The sequence below is a fragment of the Xiphophorus couchianus genome, chromosome 9, assembly GCF_001444195.1.
Source record: "Xiphophorus couchianus chromosome 9, X_couchianus-1.0, whole genome shotgun sequence".
Classification (NCBI taxonomy): Eukaryota; Metazoa; Chordata; class Actinopteri; order Cyprinodontiformes; family Poeciliidae; genus Xiphophorus; species Xiphophorus couchianus.
The window spans coordinates 6,891,333-6,911,375 of record NC_040236.1 but is presented as its reverse complement, the minus strand read 5'-3'; the positions used below and the strand labels follow the sequence as shown (position 1 = coordinate 6,911,375).

General features: G+C 36.8%; 1 protein-coding gene across 6 annotated transcripts in view; it reads left to right on the top strand.

The window, feature by feature from the left end:
* The window catches only part of LOC114150874 (tensin-3-like), a 43,521-nt gene extending 23,763 nt beyond the window's left edge, over positions 1 to 19,758 (top strand). For 5 of the 6 annotated variants that reach the window (XM_028027615.1, XM_028027613.1, XM_028027612.1 and 2 more), the window contains 11 exons: positions 9,947 to 10,091; positions 11,601 to 12,058; positions 13,546 to 13,629; positions 13,782 to 13,913; positions 14,839 to 14,934; positions 15,097 to 15,174; positions 15,572 to 15,649; positions 15,747 to 15,915; positions 16,488 to 16,556; positions 17,412 to 17,441; positions 18,176 to 19,758. In XM_028027615.1, coding sequence (XP_027883416.1) covers positions 9,947 to 10,091; positions 11,601 to 12,058; positions 13,546 to 13,629; positions 13,782 to 13,913; positions 14,839 to 14,934; positions 15,097 to 15,174; positions 15,572 to 15,649; positions 15,747 to 15,915; positions 16,488 to 16,556; positions 17,412 to 17,441; positions 18,176 to 18,317 — 1,481 coding nt within the window. In that variant the 3' untranslated portion in view covers positions 18,318 to 19,758. Of the gene's footprint in view, positions 1 to 9,946; positions 10,092 to 11,600; positions 12,059 to 13,545; positions 13,630 to 13,768; positions 13,914 to 14,838; positions 14,935 to 15,096; positions 15,175 to 15,571; positions 15,650 to 15,746; positions 15,916 to 16,487; positions 16,557 to 17,411; positions 17,442 to 18,175 lie in introns of those variants that run through there. The other variant, XR_003596852.1, reaches the window with a different exon arrangement.
* The last annotated feature ends 285 nt before the right edge of the window (positions 19,759 to 20,043 follow it).

Below are 20,043 nucleotides of genomic sequence, written 5' to 3'. Positions count from 1 at the left end.
TCAGAGGCAGACTTATTTCTAATCAATTAGGATTAGACATTTCAATAATTTCAGAGATGGGATTGGATAGCCCGCTAAGGCCCTGTGGGATAAGCTGAGGCTGGATTCCTGCTAATAATAGCTAACTGAGGAAAGGAGCTGTGCTGACAGGATGTCCACTCGTGTCCTGTTCAGGGAGGGTATATGAGAAGAGGGGAGGGTCTGTTGTTGTTTGAACATCCTGCCTGAGCAGATATTCAGCTCACAGCTGCAGCAGGAATTTACTGTAGTGTCAAAAACATGATTGTCTTTCAGAGGTTGGGGCTTATATCTGATTTGAACCACTTGTTGTTCTGCACTAAAGTTAGGTTGAATGTTTTGCTGATATTAATGGTCATGCTATTCCTAGTGCTTTTTTCTATGTGTTTTGAACAGTTTTCCCCCTTAAAGGGCAGTTCTGCTTTGTTGTAAACATGTTCGGCAGAGTAGGGGGCGATAGGATGGAGGGAGAGTTGATGAAAGACAGAACAGAAAAGCACCTGATTTTCTCTCCCTGTGAAACTGAAAAGGGCACAAAATGTCTTTTGGTTGCTGACATTTTGTGACTCAGACAACAGTTTCCTGTTTCCCACATTAAATGCAAACAGCTGTCTGGGAAATAATTTGCTGTGTCTCACCAGGAGCAGTAAGATTATTCTTTTAAATAATTGTCATTTCATTTTAAGTCATTATAAATTGTGCCAAGGCTGCATGTCTATGAACTAAAGACAAAGAGATCTTTTATTTGAGATTTCAGTTAACTTTTTCTTTGAGTTTTGCTCAATCTAAGCCTTACACTGAAAAACACTATTTTTGAACAAAGGTTAAAGCTACAACATTTCAGTTGTATAAGCCAAAAATACTTTAACTATTGCAATAGCTGTTAATGCAACTAATGATACTATTAAACGCATTAGTTTCTCTTTTGCTGACATATAGAGATGAGCAGATTAGTGTAATGTTTTGCATTTCTGGTAATAGTTAGAGGGCAGTTCAGTCGGTCAAGCCTGAATTTCACATGATTTAAAATGTATAAACATTTTCAGTCCTATTATATAGATTACAGTTAGGAATGTGCATTTCAACAAAATGCAACTATATGATATGAATCAAAAATAAGGGAACAAAAGTGAAAAAAGTATAAGTTAATTACATTGTTAAACCACCATTTTTTGTTTATGAACGATTACACTCAAAGAAATTATTCTTGTCATACTGTAATATAATGTAGTAATGTAACATATTGTAATATAAACAAAACATAAATAAAATGTTTAACCTGCACCATACTGAAGAAAAGCAGCTATTTTTGAATCTAACTTTTTATTATATCATTTCAAAGTGGTTTATTTGGTCTGGATTGAACTTATATCAATTTCAGAAGTTGATAGAGGTCCCTATTTTAGTTAAAACCTTCTTCATTACAAACTAGATTTTTTCGTAGCTTTATAGTATCATTTTTTTAAAAACAGATAGTGATGCCATTAAAGGCAAATGTTGCAGACAATTTGGTTAGCACATTTTTTTCCTTTCTTTTGTTTGTAATGTTTTTGTTATGCATTTTTGCTTGTAGTTGGAAGGTTGTTTTGTGAGGTAAGGTTAAAGTGGAAAATTTAATGTTAAATATAATTTATATTATATCTATTACCTCTAAATGTTGACCTTCATAAGCAGCTATTGCTTTGCAGCAAGACTCTGGATCTGAATCCTGGTCTGGGGTCTTTCTGAATGGACTTTGCATGTTCTCCCTGTGCAGATGTGGGTTCTCTCTGGGTACTACAGTCTTAAATAGAATAGAATAGAATAGAATAGAAGTACTTTATTCATCCCAGCAGGGAAATTACTTCGCAGTTACAGCATAGAGACAAGACACAATAACAACTACCACTGAGTAGTAGTTATAGATAAAATAAAAAATAAAAATAAAATATAAAATGCTGTTAATATAAAAAGCAACTTAGAGCAGTCCTTGCAAGATTCAAAAAATGCAGATACAGTATGTATATGTAAATATATGTACAGCAAGTGTGCCACAGTGCATGACTACACAGTGCATGACTAAAGCATGACTACCAGATCAATTGGTCTCTCTAATTGTCCTTAGTTATAAAGTGTGTGTGCATGGTTGTTTGTCCTGTGTGTTTCTGTGTTGCTCTATGATGGACTGACGGCCTGTTCAGGGTGAACCTCGCCTCTCGCCCAATGACCGCTGGAGATATACAAATTTATAGCTGACACTTTCACAGTACCATCAAATGTGAATCAAACCAAAACCCTGCTTCACTTGTGTACTTCCCTGTGTACATGACAGCAGAAATGCAACTCTGAACCGTTACATAACTCAATTTCCATTGTGTACTTATGGTCACATCAAAATAAAGAGTGATATGCAGAAGTGGTCAGCCAGAGGAAGCAGAGTGCAGTGGAAGGAATGTAGATGAGGTCTAGCAAAAGGCAGATGGCTCTCTAAGGCAAATACTTGACTGTCTGAACTTAACTGGTCAAAGGTCAGGTGAAAGTCTCAGCACAGACTTCTTCAGATGGTTTGAATTGTTGTCTGTAATGAATGAGAGGCAGCTCAAGGGCCCTAAAAGCTTCAAGTGCTAATCTGTAGGGATGTTTTATGTTACAGTAATTGTGCCACCCCTGTGAGATCCATATGTCAACCAAAGATGCTTTTTCCTGAGATTAAAAAGGCATAATACACAATAAACAATAATGTTAACCCAATAAATTGTAATGTTAACCCAGAAAATTATTTGCTGCCAAGTTATCTTTTAAACAGCTATGATTTATTAGTAGCTGGAGGTAAAAGATTGTACTTTCTTCTCATAAGGATGATGGGATTCTTTTTTACTTGGAAAGCAAAACTAAGAAAGAAACATTACAGTCTGCTATTCTGTATTTTCTACCTTCCACCATATGTAAATGAAATATAACATATAATACATAACAGTAAAACACTTTAAAATCAAAATGTGGTAAATGCTAGTTGATTACTGTTTTACTATAACGTCATGACGACAGAAGTAGTTCTACAGTTGACCTGAATGTCCTGAATTTAAAGGTTTTCTAAGATGAAAAAAAAAATAAAAAAAAAAAAAATATATATATATATATATATATATATATATATATATATATATATTATTTGTTCATCCAATAGCTTCTTTTGCTTTAATGATTGAGACTTAAGGAAAGCTGCTCTTGTAGTTTTAAGATCTTTCAGGTGCACTTTGTGTTTGCTTACAGATATATTTATAGTCAGCTGAGTTATGAGGTTAAATCAGTAGACAGGCCATTCATCCAGTGTCTTTCACCACTTTTTGGTTAGGGTGGAAAGAAAACAAACATATCAAAGAGGGACATCCCTCTGTCCAGTTATACTCTTCAGTTCAGTCTTGGGAATTCCTATGACATAAGGGTTATTTAATCTCTCCAGCATGCGCTTTGTCTGTCTTAGGGTCTTCTTTAAGTGGGGCATGCCTAGAAAGCTTTATACTCTATCTTTAAGGGTCCCAGGATACTTGGATATGTAATCTCTTCTACTGGAAACAAAAGCTGAATGACAGAGTTCCAGCAAAGGTGGAGGATTAAAAATGTTAAGTCTCTGAGTCATAATCTGGTACCAGGGAGCCAAAAAACTGTATATGGTTCCTTTCTTCGTTCGTAGCTTGGCATGTCTTAGTAGGTAAAGCTCCCAGGTTGAGTCGAGAAGAGGGAAGGTGGTAGGGCAATCTTAATAAAGCAAGAATATTCTCTGAATTGTTATGGGAAAATTCATTAATCATAAGTAAAAGCATTCCAAAACTTGTCCTCTTACAGCTAATCATTTTTGCTCCGAAGAACAACTTTAAATGTCATTCGAACTTTTTATTTTTTTAATTTCCTGACAGAATTACGCAGCTAATTCTGCTTGTAACTTGGATTTGAGTGTCGTAGGGTAACCAAAACATTAAAGGTAACCTCAGGAAACATATTTAGGCTACTGCTGCTGTATTTCTCCAACTTCCAGTGTGTTTTCCAACTGATTTCAGTTTGTTTCCAGAAATGTAAACATACTGGTATCTGCAAAATGTTGACATCCATGTCAGCTCATTTCCTGTGACACCTAGGTTAAAAGGAGGCTTTCACTAAAAACTAAACTAAACACAACATAACTCAATTCATTGCCAGCTCCTCTCTTTAATTTATGACATGCGAAGGCAAGACGCATGGCAGGAGTCAGTGTCAAAGTGTCTGCATGCCTTTGTCCTCCGTGTCTGTGGCGAGCAGATGGTGGGAGTGGACACACATGCCTGGACAGAGAGGCCTTTTTGAAGCCCTACAAACCCCACCATCTCCTGTCGCTGTTGCTGCTCCATAAAAGGCCACATGTCACCCCTGACCCCACTGGAATCCGCTCTGATTGGGGGAAAACTCTCGCAGTGACCCAGCAGGAACAATGCTAGTGGTCAGTAAAACAGAGGGAGGGATGGAGGAGGAGAGGAGGAGGAAGAAATTCCATACACCTCCTCCCCGCCTCCCTCTTTCTGTCCCTCCCTCCATACAAACCCAGAAGTCGAGTGGCGTCACAACACGGCAAGAACAAATGGGGGGCTTATTTTTCCATCTGGGGGATGAAAGGAGTTGTGTATGGAAGAAAAAACTATTCCGGCTTCAAAAACTTAAGATCTCTTCTGCGAGTGGAGCTCAGGCTTGCTGAATAAGAAGGAAGACGTTCCGGGTAAAAAGGAAGAATTCATTCCCAGTGGGTGGTAGCAGAAAGAGCAACAGGAAGGTGAGAGACCCTGGAAGTTTTGAAATAACCGGCCAATAACGGGATAACTTCTGGGGCTGTCACCATCATGACGGCATCTCTTGGTATGTACACGCCCACATGAGTGGCAAAAAGCTTAAAAGTTTATTGGGCTGCCTGTTAAAGCTATGATTTCTTAGTGAAATTGGTATTTTCAGAAATTTATCTGCTTATTGTATCTATTTATTTATTTGAGCTGTACTGTTTGTCCTTGAGAAACTGCATGGAGAAGTAGGTACACAAGCCTCTGGCATCTTCAAACAACTGTAATTTTTCACCTTTTCCTAGCATTTTGCAATATTTTTAAGAGCCTGTTTTTTACATCTGTTTTGTGCACATAAAAAAAAAAAAACACTTACCTCAGTCTGCATTCTCCTGGGTAGCACCGTCTGCAGCCTGTCTGGCATCTCATATTTGCTTGTAGGATGAGGTGGTTTGTTCCACTGCTGCGTTCATGATCTCATCCTGTTAAGGGCTTATTTTGGCCTCCATCGAGTGCTGATGCATTAGTGGTTAACAAAGAGGGGCCATTTCCCCCCCTTTTTATTTCTGCTCTACTGACCTTGATTGCTTTGAAAAAGCCTTTCTTGTTTTCATTGGGGTGCTTACTGTGGTGAAGGCTACCAACAGAGATGTCACAGCCAATCAAAGGCACAACACTGTCATGCAGATATTCATAGTTTAGCTGTTCTTACAGAAACACATCTTGCTTTAATTTTTGGGTTTAATGTTACTTTTAAATAGTTAAAGCCATTTATAGTGAGAAATGCAGGCCAATAGAAATGTATTTTTCCGATGAATCAGTGCAATCAATGTCCAATATTCCAAGTTGGTTATTTTTATATGGCAAATGTTTTTCCCAGCTGCAATTTTGAGACCTGGAATTAGGTTTTCATTTTCTTTAGTCATGGGCACCTATGGCCTCACTAGCTGAAGTGATCCAGCTGAAGCAGCTTCTTTCTCCTTTTGTGCTTCTATACATCTGGCGATGGAGAGATTTCAGGTGATTCAGATAGCTTACAGACCTATTTTGCTTGTTCTTGTTCTTGTATTTTACATCTAATGCTACAGGTTGCTTCAACATTTTTAAAAATTTATGGAATTGGATTTAAATACTTTCTATGCTTGTAATTGTATGGAAAACAAAATTAGACCATGAAAAGAATTTTTATTTCCAGATTTTATTCTGCATCTTATTATCTAGATATTGTGTTGTTCTTTCAGTCTTTCCTTCCATTTTCCTTTATTCTGTCCTCCCTTCTTCAACTGTTCCTTGTGCCCTCCATACCTTTTCTTTCATCATTCTTTTCCTTGTGCTTTTCTTCAATGTCTCATCTTCATTTCTTTAATTTACTCTCTGGTAACCTTTTTTCCTTCCTTCCTTTCTTAGAGGTGAAACATGATTTTTTCTCTTCTAATCAGCTTTTGCAAAACCTTTCCTTCCTTCTTTCTGTCATTCCTTCCTTTCTATTTTCTCTTCCTTCCTTTCCCTCTTCCCTCCTTCCCTTTTTCCTTCCTTCAAACAGAAGAAAATCCTGGATTATAGATGCTGTTCATCTTGAGTCTTCAGTCTTAAAGTCTTAAAAAATTGCAAAGACAACTCACATCAACTTCTTAATGGAGAAAATCCACAAATCAAAGCTTTCAAAAGAAGGTAAGCTTGATGTGTTGCTGATAAATAAAAGGATCACTCACAGGTGGTTCAGAATGTGGTAAAAGTTAGAGCAGAGACAGAGCAGCTGCTTTATCTCTGTGAGACCACGCACAGCATTGGTCTCGGCACATCCATTTAATGGCTTAATGGGTGAAGACCTTAAGGCAGACTGAGGGAACTGAGCTGGAGGAAGAAGGGGATCCTTCAGACGTATATGGGGAGAATTTCCAGAGAAAGAAGATCTGGGAAACCAACTTTCTGTGTTCGGTAGAAAGACATGGACAACAGCAGAATCAAATGTATTATAATTGTAAGAATGTACAAATAACTGTAACACTGTGACGTCTTTGTGTTGTTGAGTCTTAACAGCGCTAGAGAAATTATTATGTTCTCTGTCTAGAGAACATAATAACTTTTTTTTTCTTATCTGAAGCTGCTTCTCCTGCTTATACCACTCTGATAAGTCAATATTTTTTTTCTGTAGCCGAATAAAACAGCCCCCTATTGAATGACTAGAATTCCTGAATAAATCAGGAATGTGTAGGAGAGTTGTGAAAACTCAACACTTTGGTCTGTTGTTAAACAACAAATCATGAACTACAAGCAGATGCCTTTTCAGTACAGACTATTCAAAACCAGGAGATACTGTAAATTGATATTTGGTTCTTAACTTACTAACTTACTCCTCTCTCTAAACACAGTTTCCTTTATGTCCATTATGTTGAATGTATTATGCAACTTTATTTTCAGTGTTGCTTTTGTTTGCTCCCTCTTTTTGTGGATAAACCTCCCATTCTGTACATCACAGAGCTTATAGCTAACATTAAATAGACACCTTGTCCTTCTAAAGCACACCTTATTCAAATGGTTGGAGTGTGCCCTCAATATGCCTCAACATTCTGCAGGTGCTTACTAATGAATAATTCATTCTAAATCCAGCAAGGAAACATTTTAAAGATGGTTGTGGCCCTTCAGGTCTGGAACTGAAGAGCCTTAGATCTTTTGTCATGGACATTTTTCACTTCTAAGCAGCTTTTGCAAAACCCACTTCTTTTTTGCTAAGATCAGAAGTTTAAATATTGCACAAGTGTGTTTGGGAAGCAGTAGCTGATTTCCCCCTGTTTTGTTTTGATTCTCATCTTTAAACATTCACTTTTTTAATGTGACAGATATAAACAGCTGTAAGATGGTCATGCGGGCTCAGTTTTAGCTTCAGTGCGAGTGCAAGTGCTTGTACCCACATTCCTGTGGTCTGTGGGCTGTTTGCCCAGCATAGCTGCTCATGTATTATTGGCTTATTATATGCCATTATTTAATTCTCTTCTTTTTGTTCAACAAGAAGTGTGATCAGATGGGAAGATCCCCAGATAACCTTCTCTTTTGATAAATAGTAACTATCTTCATGGCGAGCGTGAAGGTATGCCCCTTTTGTAGTCAGAGCCATGGTACCATCACTCTGCGATGCAGAAAGTATGTGCATGTGTTGTGGGCTGGGGCTGTTGCTGGTGGTGGTTGGCAGACGAGCCCACATGGGTCAGTGCCATCTGGAAAAGGTTTTTCATAAGTTGACCGTAAACTTTGTGAGAGGCTTTGTGCTCACTCAAAGTGAAAAGAAATCTGTGCAGTTTCAATACTGGAGTTCTTGTTGTGAATGTGAAACGGTCTTAATTTTGGACACTGCAATGCATTTACTGTGAAGTTAAAATAACTAAATTGGATGATTTAGAAGAAGTAGGACTTTTGCAAATTTTCAGCTTACTTCATTTAAAAAAAGTAAATGTAAAATGGCTTGCAAAAGTTTTCATTCAGTGAGAAACTTGCATTATATTTTATGTGATCAACCAACACAAGGTGTTGCGTAATTGTCAAGTGGACTAAAAACAATGTGAGGCTTTTTAACATTAAAGACTAAAAAGTTTGGGATCCATATGTAATCAGACCCCCAAAACCGCTGCTCAGCTGCAAGTGTTTGAGGACATGTCTCTACCAGTCTTCTTTTAAAAACATCTGTAGATCGATCACATTGGAGAGTGTCTGTGAGCATCAAATCTTAAGTCATTCTACAGTTTACATAATTCATTTAGTAAAAGAAAATAACACATGGTCTATGCTGCAAGATGGCACCAACACCTTGTCTTATGAGTTATTTGCTCATCACTGAGGCAGCAGGTTTGGTAGATATGTCATCTGGCAGGATAAGCAGCAGATGTGACAAACACCAGTGAGGAAAATGATCCATGGGAACTCAGAGAAAAGAAGAAGCTCAGCTGCTTTCCAGGGGCAATCCCAAGAGAGAAAAAAGTGACAGAGACTGTGGGAATGTTTGAGGAATTGTGATGCTCTCCTCCCCTTTGGTTTAATGTGTTTCCTACGAGCATCAACAGCAACAACTTTCCAAGCTGCATATAAGCCCTAAGACAAGTGATGTATCCGGGGATTTATATAAAATCCATTCTTTATTTTAATTTATACTATTCTAATGAATAATAAAAGACTAATTAGTCATAATTTAAATAATTCATGTATTCATGAAGGTATCTTTTTTATTTCACTTAAACTAGGTCATCAATTTGAAGGCAAAGCTGAGTTGCGATTTGAGGTTAGATTTTTTACAAGTAGAAAAATCCAATACAAAATATAGCTAAATGTAATTTCCAAAAAACAAAATAATACAATGAACTGCTAAAACAGGCAGTCTATGCAAATAACCTCAAAATGCTTCGCTTGAATGAAACGTCTGATTTGCCGTCATACCACACTGTTCTGCTGAAGGACTGGGGTTTGACAACCAAAGAATCCTAACTAACACTAAAATCTAAAGCACAAAGTGTTTGAATCTACTTTATACAATTGCTTTTCACGTGTGCATGCGATGTTTATACAGACTAAGTACACAAGAGCATTATGTGTATTGCATTATGTGCATTCGGTGTTAGTGTTATTATGAAATCCCCTCGAAATGATGTTGCCTGTTCAGTTAACACAGCTGGCAGCGAGTTAACTCCTGCACCTCCTGCACTGCAATAGAGACACAGAGCAGAAGTCGGGAGGAAGGAGGGGGTGAAGTGAGGAGGCTCAGCAGGCCAAACAACGAGCCCTTTATAATGAATGACTGTTTTCCCCGTGACTCATGGTGCTTCACGATCCTGTTCTTTAGCTTGAGGAGGCTCGTCTGTGTGTTTGCGGAATGACACAATCAGGACGTCATGTTTGCATATATGTCCTGACAGCCCCACACCAGTTCAGCTTCTGCTTCGTACAAAAGCACATCTTGCAATGCAGGATCTGCTGATTTCAACGGCAGATCTGAAAAATGAAGCTATTCATTGCTGCTTATATCCCTTACAGAACAATCCTTATGTGTGAGAAGTTTGTACTGTAAAACATGACAAATGTGTTTCTATTCTCTCCAACTATAATCTATAAGCTATAAAAAGTATTAAATTGATTCTGCTTTCTCTTTGTCCTTTGCTCAGAACCCAGAGGTTTCCTAGATGGCATGAACCACTCTGGTGGTTCCACAGACAGAGATCTGTTCCGGTCGGACGTGCCTGTCACACAGAGGATCTTTGGCTCCATGAGCTCAGTGTCAACTAGCAGCCCCCTCCAATACACAGACAGGTGAAAGTCTTCAAAATAAAAAGACGTTTCTGAGTCATAAAGTGAATATTTATTTTGTGATTTTTTCCAGAAAGGAGATGCTGATCGATAAGGGTTGGAAAGGGTTAGGGTAAGGGTACCCTAACCCTAACCCTAAATAATCCAGAATGTGGTGATCCATATACACTGTTGCAGCGTTCACATGCACCAAGGACTAGAATTTAAAACAGGAATAGTCACATTTTGACAGTCGCCTCTCGCAACAATGTTGATTTTATGGTGCTTAGATGCACCCTGGCTAATTAGATTGAGGAAAAAAAACACTGAGTAAATGAAGTATAAGAAGGAAAAAATAAAATACATGTAGGGATGACAAAGAGAGATATATCCACTTTTAAGGACTGCTTATAAATGTAACTTTTTAGTCTTTGTTAATCATGTACTAGTTTATTTAGCAACTTGTTTTTATTTAACACTGCACAATAATGCAATGTCAAAGATTGCCATTGCAGTATTTACTAAAACACCGCTCTCTGGGAGCTTTAGTATCTGTCAATAAAATTTACATCAAGCGTGGGCATAGAGTTCAGACAAAGTTCATCCGACTTAGCAAATATGTTACTGGCATGCACAGATGCAATCCACGACATGATGTAAATGCATTTGAAACATAATAGCTTACCAAATATCTTGTCCAAGCATTCCTTTACAATTAGAGTTCAGCACACTCTGATGCAGCGATGACCTTTGTGCTTTGATATCTTTCATATAGATATTGATTGTTCCTCTCGCATACATCAGAGTAGAATCCGGCTCAAACAAAAGACGAATTCTTTCAGCTACTCCAACTTCTATTCAAATATGTCTTTTATCTTAGCAAAAAACCAAATATAGAAGTGTTATTACCCCCACATTGCAAAATAAAACATTCTGGTTTTATGACGTATGGTTATAAACAGGCTTCACCATTCCTGGACCAGCAGTAGTCCAGGTTCTTGAAACAGAGCCCGTTGGCCCTGTTGATTCATGCAGCTGATTTTGATCTGCAGCTTCAACAGAAATTCAAATTCATCAGGCTGTTTTCAGATGTGTCTGTGAACCTTTGGCCTCTGCAGCTTCACATATCTTACCTGAGACAAAGTGGTTGTTTTCATGGTCATTCAACTCAAAGGGTTTGACACGATACTTTTATGCTGTGCACAGTCATAAGAGAAGGCTTAAAATATAAAATAAAGTCCTGACATTATAAACAGCTTAAATATTATTAGAATCTTTACTGACAATACAGACTGTGGCTATAACACTTCTGCATGCATGGATTATTTGTATGTGTGTTTTAAATTCATATCACCTAAAGCCTGAATATTTGTGTCGGAGAACTGCACCCACAACCCAGCTCAGTTTGTTTTCTTCTACAGCCCTCCTAAGCAGGGAATCTGTGTCAAGGGTTTCTCCAAGTTTAGATAGCTTCTTAAATTATTATGTGAAAAAATATTTCGATCCATGTTGTATCTTTATCTTTACTTGCAGCTCCACTCCGCCTCCTGTGTGGCACAACCGGACACCAAACTCTTTGAACTCGCCGTATCCTCCACAATCTACATCCCCGCTACTTCTCAGCTCTCCTAATGCTCACAGTTCCCCGCGGGGCGCTCAGAGGGGCCGGGGAGGGAGCTCAGGGGACCGCAGTGGAACCAACAGCACAGACTTGTCCTCGTTGTTGTTATTGGGAAACGGCGGCCTGGAGCACAGCCTGCTGGAAGCCGTGGAGGGACTCGGGAATCTGAATCTTGGGGGAGATGCAGGGATTGCTCCCCTACTGCCGGAGAAGAGAAGAACAGGTGAGGTGGGAGAGCTGGGCTCACGATCCCCCTCTCTGAGCGGGTTCTCCAGCCCGCGCAGCGGCAGCAGCCTCAGTATCCCTCTGTCGTCGTCCCTGACCTCAGATCCGTTCAGAGGACTTAGTGGGGCCTCGTCACCCGGAGCAGGTACTATTAAGTCTTATTTGGTCTCAATTCGGCATCGCATTTGATTTGTTTTCTTCTGATCTGTGTTTATTAAACCTAAATTATATTAAAACTCTACTTAAGGTCCTATTCTTATGTTCTCCAAAAATATCATGACGTGTACTTGTAGGTAAAACTTTTAGCAACATAAGTTTTCCAATAAAGTATGTAAGGTGAACAAAGCACAATAAGTTAGGGGAAGAGAGAATCCTGCCACTTCTTTTCTTGTCTTTTACTTGTCTAAGACAGAAGTCATACATCTTTATCCTCTAGTTTTGCTGACTTGTTCAATCCCTTAAATCTTACCTAAAAAAGATTCTGGTTTTGTTGGCTTTATCTGACTGTAATCTCCAGCTTTCACTGGAGCAGTTCACAGCTGAGTGTGAAGGGGCTGGGATTAGGCTCAGTGCCTCCAAATCCGAGACCACGGTCTTTAGCCAGAAGTAGAGGTGTTTTAAGTATCTTGGGATATTGTTCACGAATAAGGGAAAAATGGAGAGGGAGATCAATTGTTGCAGCCTTTGCTGCAAGGTCTGTACCAATCTCTTGTGGTGAAGAGCGAGCTGAGCAAAATGGCGAGAGGCTCTTCTTTTACTGGTCGATTTAAGTTCCTACCTTTGTCTGTGGTCACAAACTTTGGGTAGTGACCAAAGGAAGGAGATTGCAGACACACATGACTGAATAAGATGCCTCTCTCAGGTGTTTGGGCTATTGATTATTAATCAATAGGTTATTCAAGTAACCTATTGATTATTAGTTGTTGATTATTTAGAAGAAAAGTATTTTGTCAGCTGTTTAAAATGCAATTTGAAAAATGGCAAGCATCTGGGTGTTGGCTTGGTCTTGATTTGGACTCTTCTTAATCAGTAAAAATGCATATTAATTAAAACAAAAACTTCTATAAATGAGTTGTAAAATTGCAGACAAATGAGGTAAAATAGCTTCAGAAGAAATCCTCATATCTATTTAATAATAAATGACTTTTTTGAAAAGTGCCAAATTTAATTTGACTTGATTCAGAGTGGGACACAAATATCCAGAAAGCTCCAGAAACCATGGTCTTCTTACAGTAGAGATGAAAATGATTTTACCTTTAGTGGTCAAAGGACTAGATTACTTCATTATTTTTATTATTTTAGTGCACTTCCTCAGATAAAAGACAGTGAAACTTAAAGTCAAGTGAATAATTTAAAAAAAATAATTAAAAATAATTAAAAATAAATAATTAAAATAATTTAAAAAAAAGTCTGCCCAGATAGAGCATAAAATATATTTTCTGTAAATTTCAAAAGGGTGTCAATGACACTGAATGCCGTCAATTTAACATGTTTGATCATTTGTGTTAAAATGAAAATGATCCCAATTCACCACCTGTCCAGACTTTGAAAATCTGTCTGATCTTTCCTCCTCATTTTACCCATCATCACCATCCTGAAACTTAACGCCAAGCTCTGATTTGTGCCCCACAGACTCTGGCAGTAAGCAGGACACTGTGAAGTTTGTTCAGGACACGTCCAAGTTCTGGTACAAGCCCGACATTTCCAGAGACCAAGGTAAATATTGGCCTTGGAGCAGAAAGCCAGGCGGCTACCAGTGAGCGTATAATACACCTCTGTGTAAAGTTTTTTTTCTTCCTCTTTCAGTATGAATGTGATTTTAACTTTAGCCTTTCACTGCTTCCTCCCTATGTTGACCTTCTGATTAGCCATCGCAGTGCTGAAGGACAAAGAGCCCGGTTCGTTCATCGTCAGAGACAGCCATTCATTTCGCGGGGCGTATGGACTGGCCATGAAGGTGGCCACGCCTCCTCCCTCAGTGGTACACCACAGTAAAAAAGGTGATTGGATTACCTTAGAACGAATGCAAGGTTTTGTAATTTTATAGTGGATCTTGGATGTGAAAAATCATAATAAGGAACCATTTAAAATCTTTTTTCACTTTTAATATGATTCATGTCCTTGTATGACTAACATCTGTTCAGGGGAAAACATATGTTTAAAAAATGCTGCTGCATTATCAACACCTTACCTAGCACTGTGTTGAAGTATCTTTTGATTGAATTTTAGCATTCAACTGACAGTTTGTGATCCTGACTTGTCAACATTTACCCACTCTCAGTTTGAAACTCCATCAGATTGGGAGGAAATCTCTTTTTTAAATGGTGCAGCAGATTTTCTGTAAGGTCTAGTTCTGGACTCTGGCTTGGATTTTCTTCTAGTTTATTTTTTTCTAAAACTTTTATAACTTAAATCCATCTTTCTCTTCAACTTGTTAGACAACAGCTTCTAGTTTTGGAATAAAACTTGTTCTTATTTGAAGCTGTTTGTGACTTCATCCTTCTTGACAAAAAGATAAACAACAAAACCACTGTCCCATCTAATGGAAATCCACAGCATGATGCTGCCTCCTCCATGTTTGAGTGTGGCTATGGTGATCTTTTGTGTATGTACAACAAGGTACCAGTAGAAATTGTGACCCAAACATTAAAGTTTGTCTTCATCAGACTATGATACATCTTTCTACTCAGTTTTTATTGAACATTTAAAAACTATCTGCCCCATAACTCCAGAAATGTGGCAAATAAAGAAAACTCATCCCGGAAATTCCAGCAGCTTCCACTTTTTAAAGCTTCTTTGTGTAATGTGTGAGAATCTTTATTTTAAACATTGAAAGAACATGTTCTAAGATATTAAAGTTAATATAACAATTTCACTTGTAAATGTAGTTTTCTTTTTCTTCTTAAATTCTGTTTTTGTTTTCAGTGGGAGATCTGTCCAGCGAGCTAGTGAGGCACTTCCTGATTGAGTGTACACCTAAAGGAGTTCGTCTTAAAGGCTGCCCCAATGAGCCGTACTTTGGTGAAAATAATTTTCCAAGATTTTTTTTTCACTATATGCTTGACTAAATAAAAACAAATAGCTACAGATTAAACCCAAGATTTTGAAGTGGTTTTCTACCCCCCTCTACTGGTGGTAAAGACAAATTGCCGCTGTGTTTTAATAACATTGAATTTTTCACAGGAAGCCTCACAGCTCTGGTGTGTCAGCACTCCATCACCCCTCTGGCTCTGCCCTGTAAACTCATCCTGCCTGATAGAGGTAAACATTCACAATTTATCCTGAAGGCAGAGCTGAGAGTTTACCTTCTGTGTCTCAGTCAAAAACTTAGATTACATTTTAGTCTGTGTTGTTACTGTAGAGTGCTTCCTTATTTTATTATTATTTTTTTAATTTAACAATAACTTCTGTGAAATATTTTTAATTTAAAACATTTTAACAAACATACTACCTATTTGTTTGCTTACAGAAACCAGAAATAATTTTAGTAATTCTATCACACATTAAACATGTTAGATTTCCTGCCAGACAAGAAAATTTCCTAAGACACTTTTCAGGATAAAGTTAATCAGTTTCCATGATGTTTATTTTATTTCTTCTTGACCTTTATGCTTTATTGTGACTCATGTGTGACATCATTGCTGTTTATGTCGATTAGATCCTTTAGAGGAGCTGAATGACGCATCGACACAGACAACAACAAACTCAGCAGCTGAACTTCTCAAACAGGGTGCAGGTAAAACATTTACTGACAATAAAGTAGTCTTTTAAAGTAACAGACATTTGTGCCTATTTTTGGTGAAATACTCATTTAATGTGTTTTTGGGTGTTAGCGTGTAACGTGTGGTTCCTGGGTTCTGTGGAGCTGGAGTCTCTGACGGGTCAGCAAGCGGTCCAGAAGGCAACCACACTGACACTCTCCATGGACCCTCCACCTCCCTCCACCGTGGTCCACTTCAAAGTGTCGGCTCAGGGAATAACGCTCACAGACAACCAGAGGAAGTGAGCATTTGATTGGCAACATTTTGACAATAGAATTGTCACAGTTAGGAATAAGTAAATGGCTTGGTTGCTGAAAGGTTTTGTCCCAAAGTTGACTATTTCTTGATTTTATTTTGTGATTTACAACTTTTATTTGAGTCTTTCAGTTGTTTTTCATAAGACAACTGAAAGAATATTGGATATTCGTTTAATATTTATTCATACTGATGAAATGAATATGTGCATTCATGTTGAATGGCACATAATTGTAAATATGGGTATAAATCAGAACAACACTTGAAAATACTAAACTGTCATGATTGAAAATGCTAATTCTGAATGGTTTATTTATTTATTAATTATTTTTGCTAAGTAAGACTATAATGTTTAAAATATATATAGTATAGTATAATATGATGTGCTTTATAGTGTTATATCTGTTATGCGATAACATATGGAGCTTTATTTTATTTTTTACAGTTGTACTTAATTTTCATAGTTTTGGGTTTTCATAAAGGATGCACAGAAACTCAGATTAAGGTAACTGCAAAAAAAAACAAACAACTGATGTGTTGCTGTGTTTGACTCTGTAGGCTGTTCTTCAGGAGACACTACACTGTGAACACAGTTATATTCTGTTCTCTGGACCCACAGGGAAGGAAGTGAGTAATTTCACCAGTCTTACAGCAGCCATGACCTCCAAATGAGATCTAAAATCTGCACCAGTTAGTAAAGTTAATAACAGTCACTGATAATTAATAAATAGCTGCAAATCAATTCAGTGATTTGAAACACACCTGGCTAAAAAAAATTCAACAAAGAAATTATTCGAAGCTGTGCCATTATGTTGAACATACATTTTTTTTTGCTCCTTTACATTCTCCATTAAGTAAGATTTTTTGGCTATTGTCAGAAACAGTTGATAGCATTTGTTGCCTCAAGGTTTGCCTAAAGGAGATATTATGTTCAGGTGGCAGTTATATTCTCATATAAGGCCAGGTTGTGTTAGTTATCTTTCTGCCCTTAATCAATCATCATTTAAAAAGTTGCATTAATTTGTCAAATCTTAAAATTTGCAATACGGAACTTTTAAAGGGACAAATTGTTTTTCAATGGCACAGTAAGCTTAATAATGGCAACCTCCTTGCTGTACTACTTGTAACAGTGCTACGCATGCACAAATACATCATTATCCCAAAAAATATGTAACAGCCTTTTTATTCTGGTGTGAAGGAATTTTAAGGTTTCAACTCTGGCATATAAATAATCTTACAAAAATATTTTATTACAGAAGTGATAATATAAGTGAATAAAATTAATTCTTGCTCATAAAATGCCTTTCCCTCCATCAACATTTACCGTAAATGAGTTTATGCTGCAATTTATTTTAACCTGGCTCAGTAAAGACTGTAACAATTTAGTTACTTCAATAGTACACAATGCTAGATGCTTTATTAATTTCATTGTAATCCATCTCTATGATTCCTGATGTCAATCGTGGTTTCTGTCCTAAATAGGTGGACAAGAGACAGCGTCTCCACAGCCAAGTAAGTTTATTCTTGACAAGTCTTTGTGATGAGCATGTGCCATGTCGTTTGTTTTTTGTCTTCATGCAGAGTTTTCTTATTTCTCATTTTTGAGCTTGGTGTACTTTAGCCACTCTTAAATGATTTTAATTTATTATACCAGGAATTAATCTTAAAGTCAAAGACAAAAGCAATAATTCAAATGAAAGCAAAGGTTCATTTTCAGTAGCCAAAGGTTCCTTAAACAGTATGATCCAATCCCAGTATTTGACACCAGTTTTTATTGCTTTATAATTAAGGCAGACATTTAGTAAATAAGATTCTTAATGTGATTTGACACACTAATTCTTTTGAACTATTATTCAAAGAAATCATTTTTGAACTACTTTTTGGGACTTTATTCAAGTTGTAGATTCATCTAAATTTTAAATCCTTTTAGACAGCTTTAGTTGTCATCAGATCTCCAATAAAAAAACAATGTTAGCATGAAATTCATGTATAAAATATTAAACTAACATAAACATAACTCGAATGCGGTGCCATAATAGCTCAGTTGTATGTTCCTGTGCAAATTGTTTCAGAGTAGTTTTTCTATGTCATCAGGCAGGTAGAGGAGTGATTTTCTTTTGTTTTTAATTTTGCAAACATTGCAGGCTTATTTATATTATACTGTACACTGCTGAAAAAACAAAACAAAACAAGAAAAAAACATAATCCCTTTATTTTAAGTTAATCATTTGTTTTCCTCCTTCCAGGATTTTTGGATTTGTTGCCAGAAAATCTCAAAGTGAAACTGAAAATGTATGCCATCTGTTTGCTGAGCATGACCCTGAGCAGCCGGCAAGTGCCATCGTCAACTTTGTCTCAAAAGTCATGATTGGATCTCACAAAAAGTGATGGGACAAGGAGATGATCTGCTTCATAAAGAGAACTTGAGGCAAGGATCAAATCCCTGTTGTTGAGTCATTTCACAATTATGGCTAAGTTGAAAAGCCAAAAAAACTTTAATCCCTGACACTCCACGCTGGATTCTGTTGGTTCTTTCTGCAAAATGATTTGTGCCTGCACTGCAGGATGCTTCCAGAGGAGGGAGCCAAGACTCTGATGTCATTGTTCTTACATTGTTGGACAGACTCTTTGCAAAGTAAAGTGTTGACGTGCCTTCCAGCTTTGAAAAAACACTGAATATGAAAGTATAGGCAAGATTTTCCAGATTTTTAAACTATTTTATAATTTAAAGGAATAAAAATATATTTCTTAAAACTAACTTACTAAAATTATACTAGTTTTTACATTAATGGCATAATAAAAGTGGGTGTAGTCATCAAGTTGTCACTATTTGCCTCATCATACTCATCAGATCCTTAGTTTGACATTTTCTGCCGTATTGTATATTTGTTCTACAATTTCACGTATAATCTTTTGTTTCCTCAAAAGATTTGCCATTCCTAGCTACACATATTTTAGTTAATTTTTATTGTGTTCAAAACATATTTTTCCAGGCGTATGAAACTGCCACTCAGGGAAAACAAAAAAGAAAAAACAAATCTGAGCTAGCTTTTATTTTAATTATACCTGAAATTAATTTTCATGTTTTAACAATAATAATAATCCTCCTATTGCTACATATACCGTATATATATACATATAGTTCTAGCAATATAATTTTCATATTTGTACAGTATAATTTATTCTGTTAATCCATGTAAAATTAACTACAAAGTGGTATATGTATATATACTGTTACAACATTATGGTAAAAATGTGAAAATAAGTGCTCCATGTTTCTTTTACCTGAGTGGCAGCTCCACACTTCTGTCCAAATTATCAGTGAATATTTAGACAACAATGACATAAATATCTAAGATGAAAGATTTTAATCTGAATTTGAATTGTCAAGTTTCTTTGATGAGCTTTTGTAAAATTAAAAACAAAGGTCTCTTAACCAAACTGTATTTTTATAACACTGACATTAATTCTATACAGTAGTGAAAAACATTAAAACATAATTTATACCTCAGCTTGAGAGTTTTTGGCAGATAAACAGATCTGCAGCTCTAACCACAACTTTCTGGTAACCACAGGACAATTCATTTCAATCAAAATAAATAACAACCAACATCAGAAAAGCAACGGTGTGGTTGTACTTAAGATGTATTCTGTATTACAATAGTCATCCTTCATTAAAGATGTTTAAAAATCTTTTTGCCATGCTATTTTGTGTATTAACACATACTGTACATTAGGATTTCATATAACGGTCACTTTTTTATTGTTCTACTATATGTTTGTACTATATGTTCCTAATATCTAAATACAAGTTTGTTTTATTCCCTTTTCTAGTCTGATTCTCAATTTTTTTTCTTTAATTTATAATTGTGTTGAACTACACATTTATCATCTGCAGCATTATTTATAGCAAACAGTTGAGTATGTGGGCTATGCAAAAGGTCTTCTCAAATTTTTCCTGCCAATTCCAAACTGCTTTTGGTGGAGGCAGTGTCATGATGTGGGACAGCATCTCTCCTAATGGAAATATAAGGCCAGTCATCAATGGCTATGACCTCAATGCAGAAAATATTGAGACTGTATTCTGCCACCAGTGACAAGATTAGATCTCTAC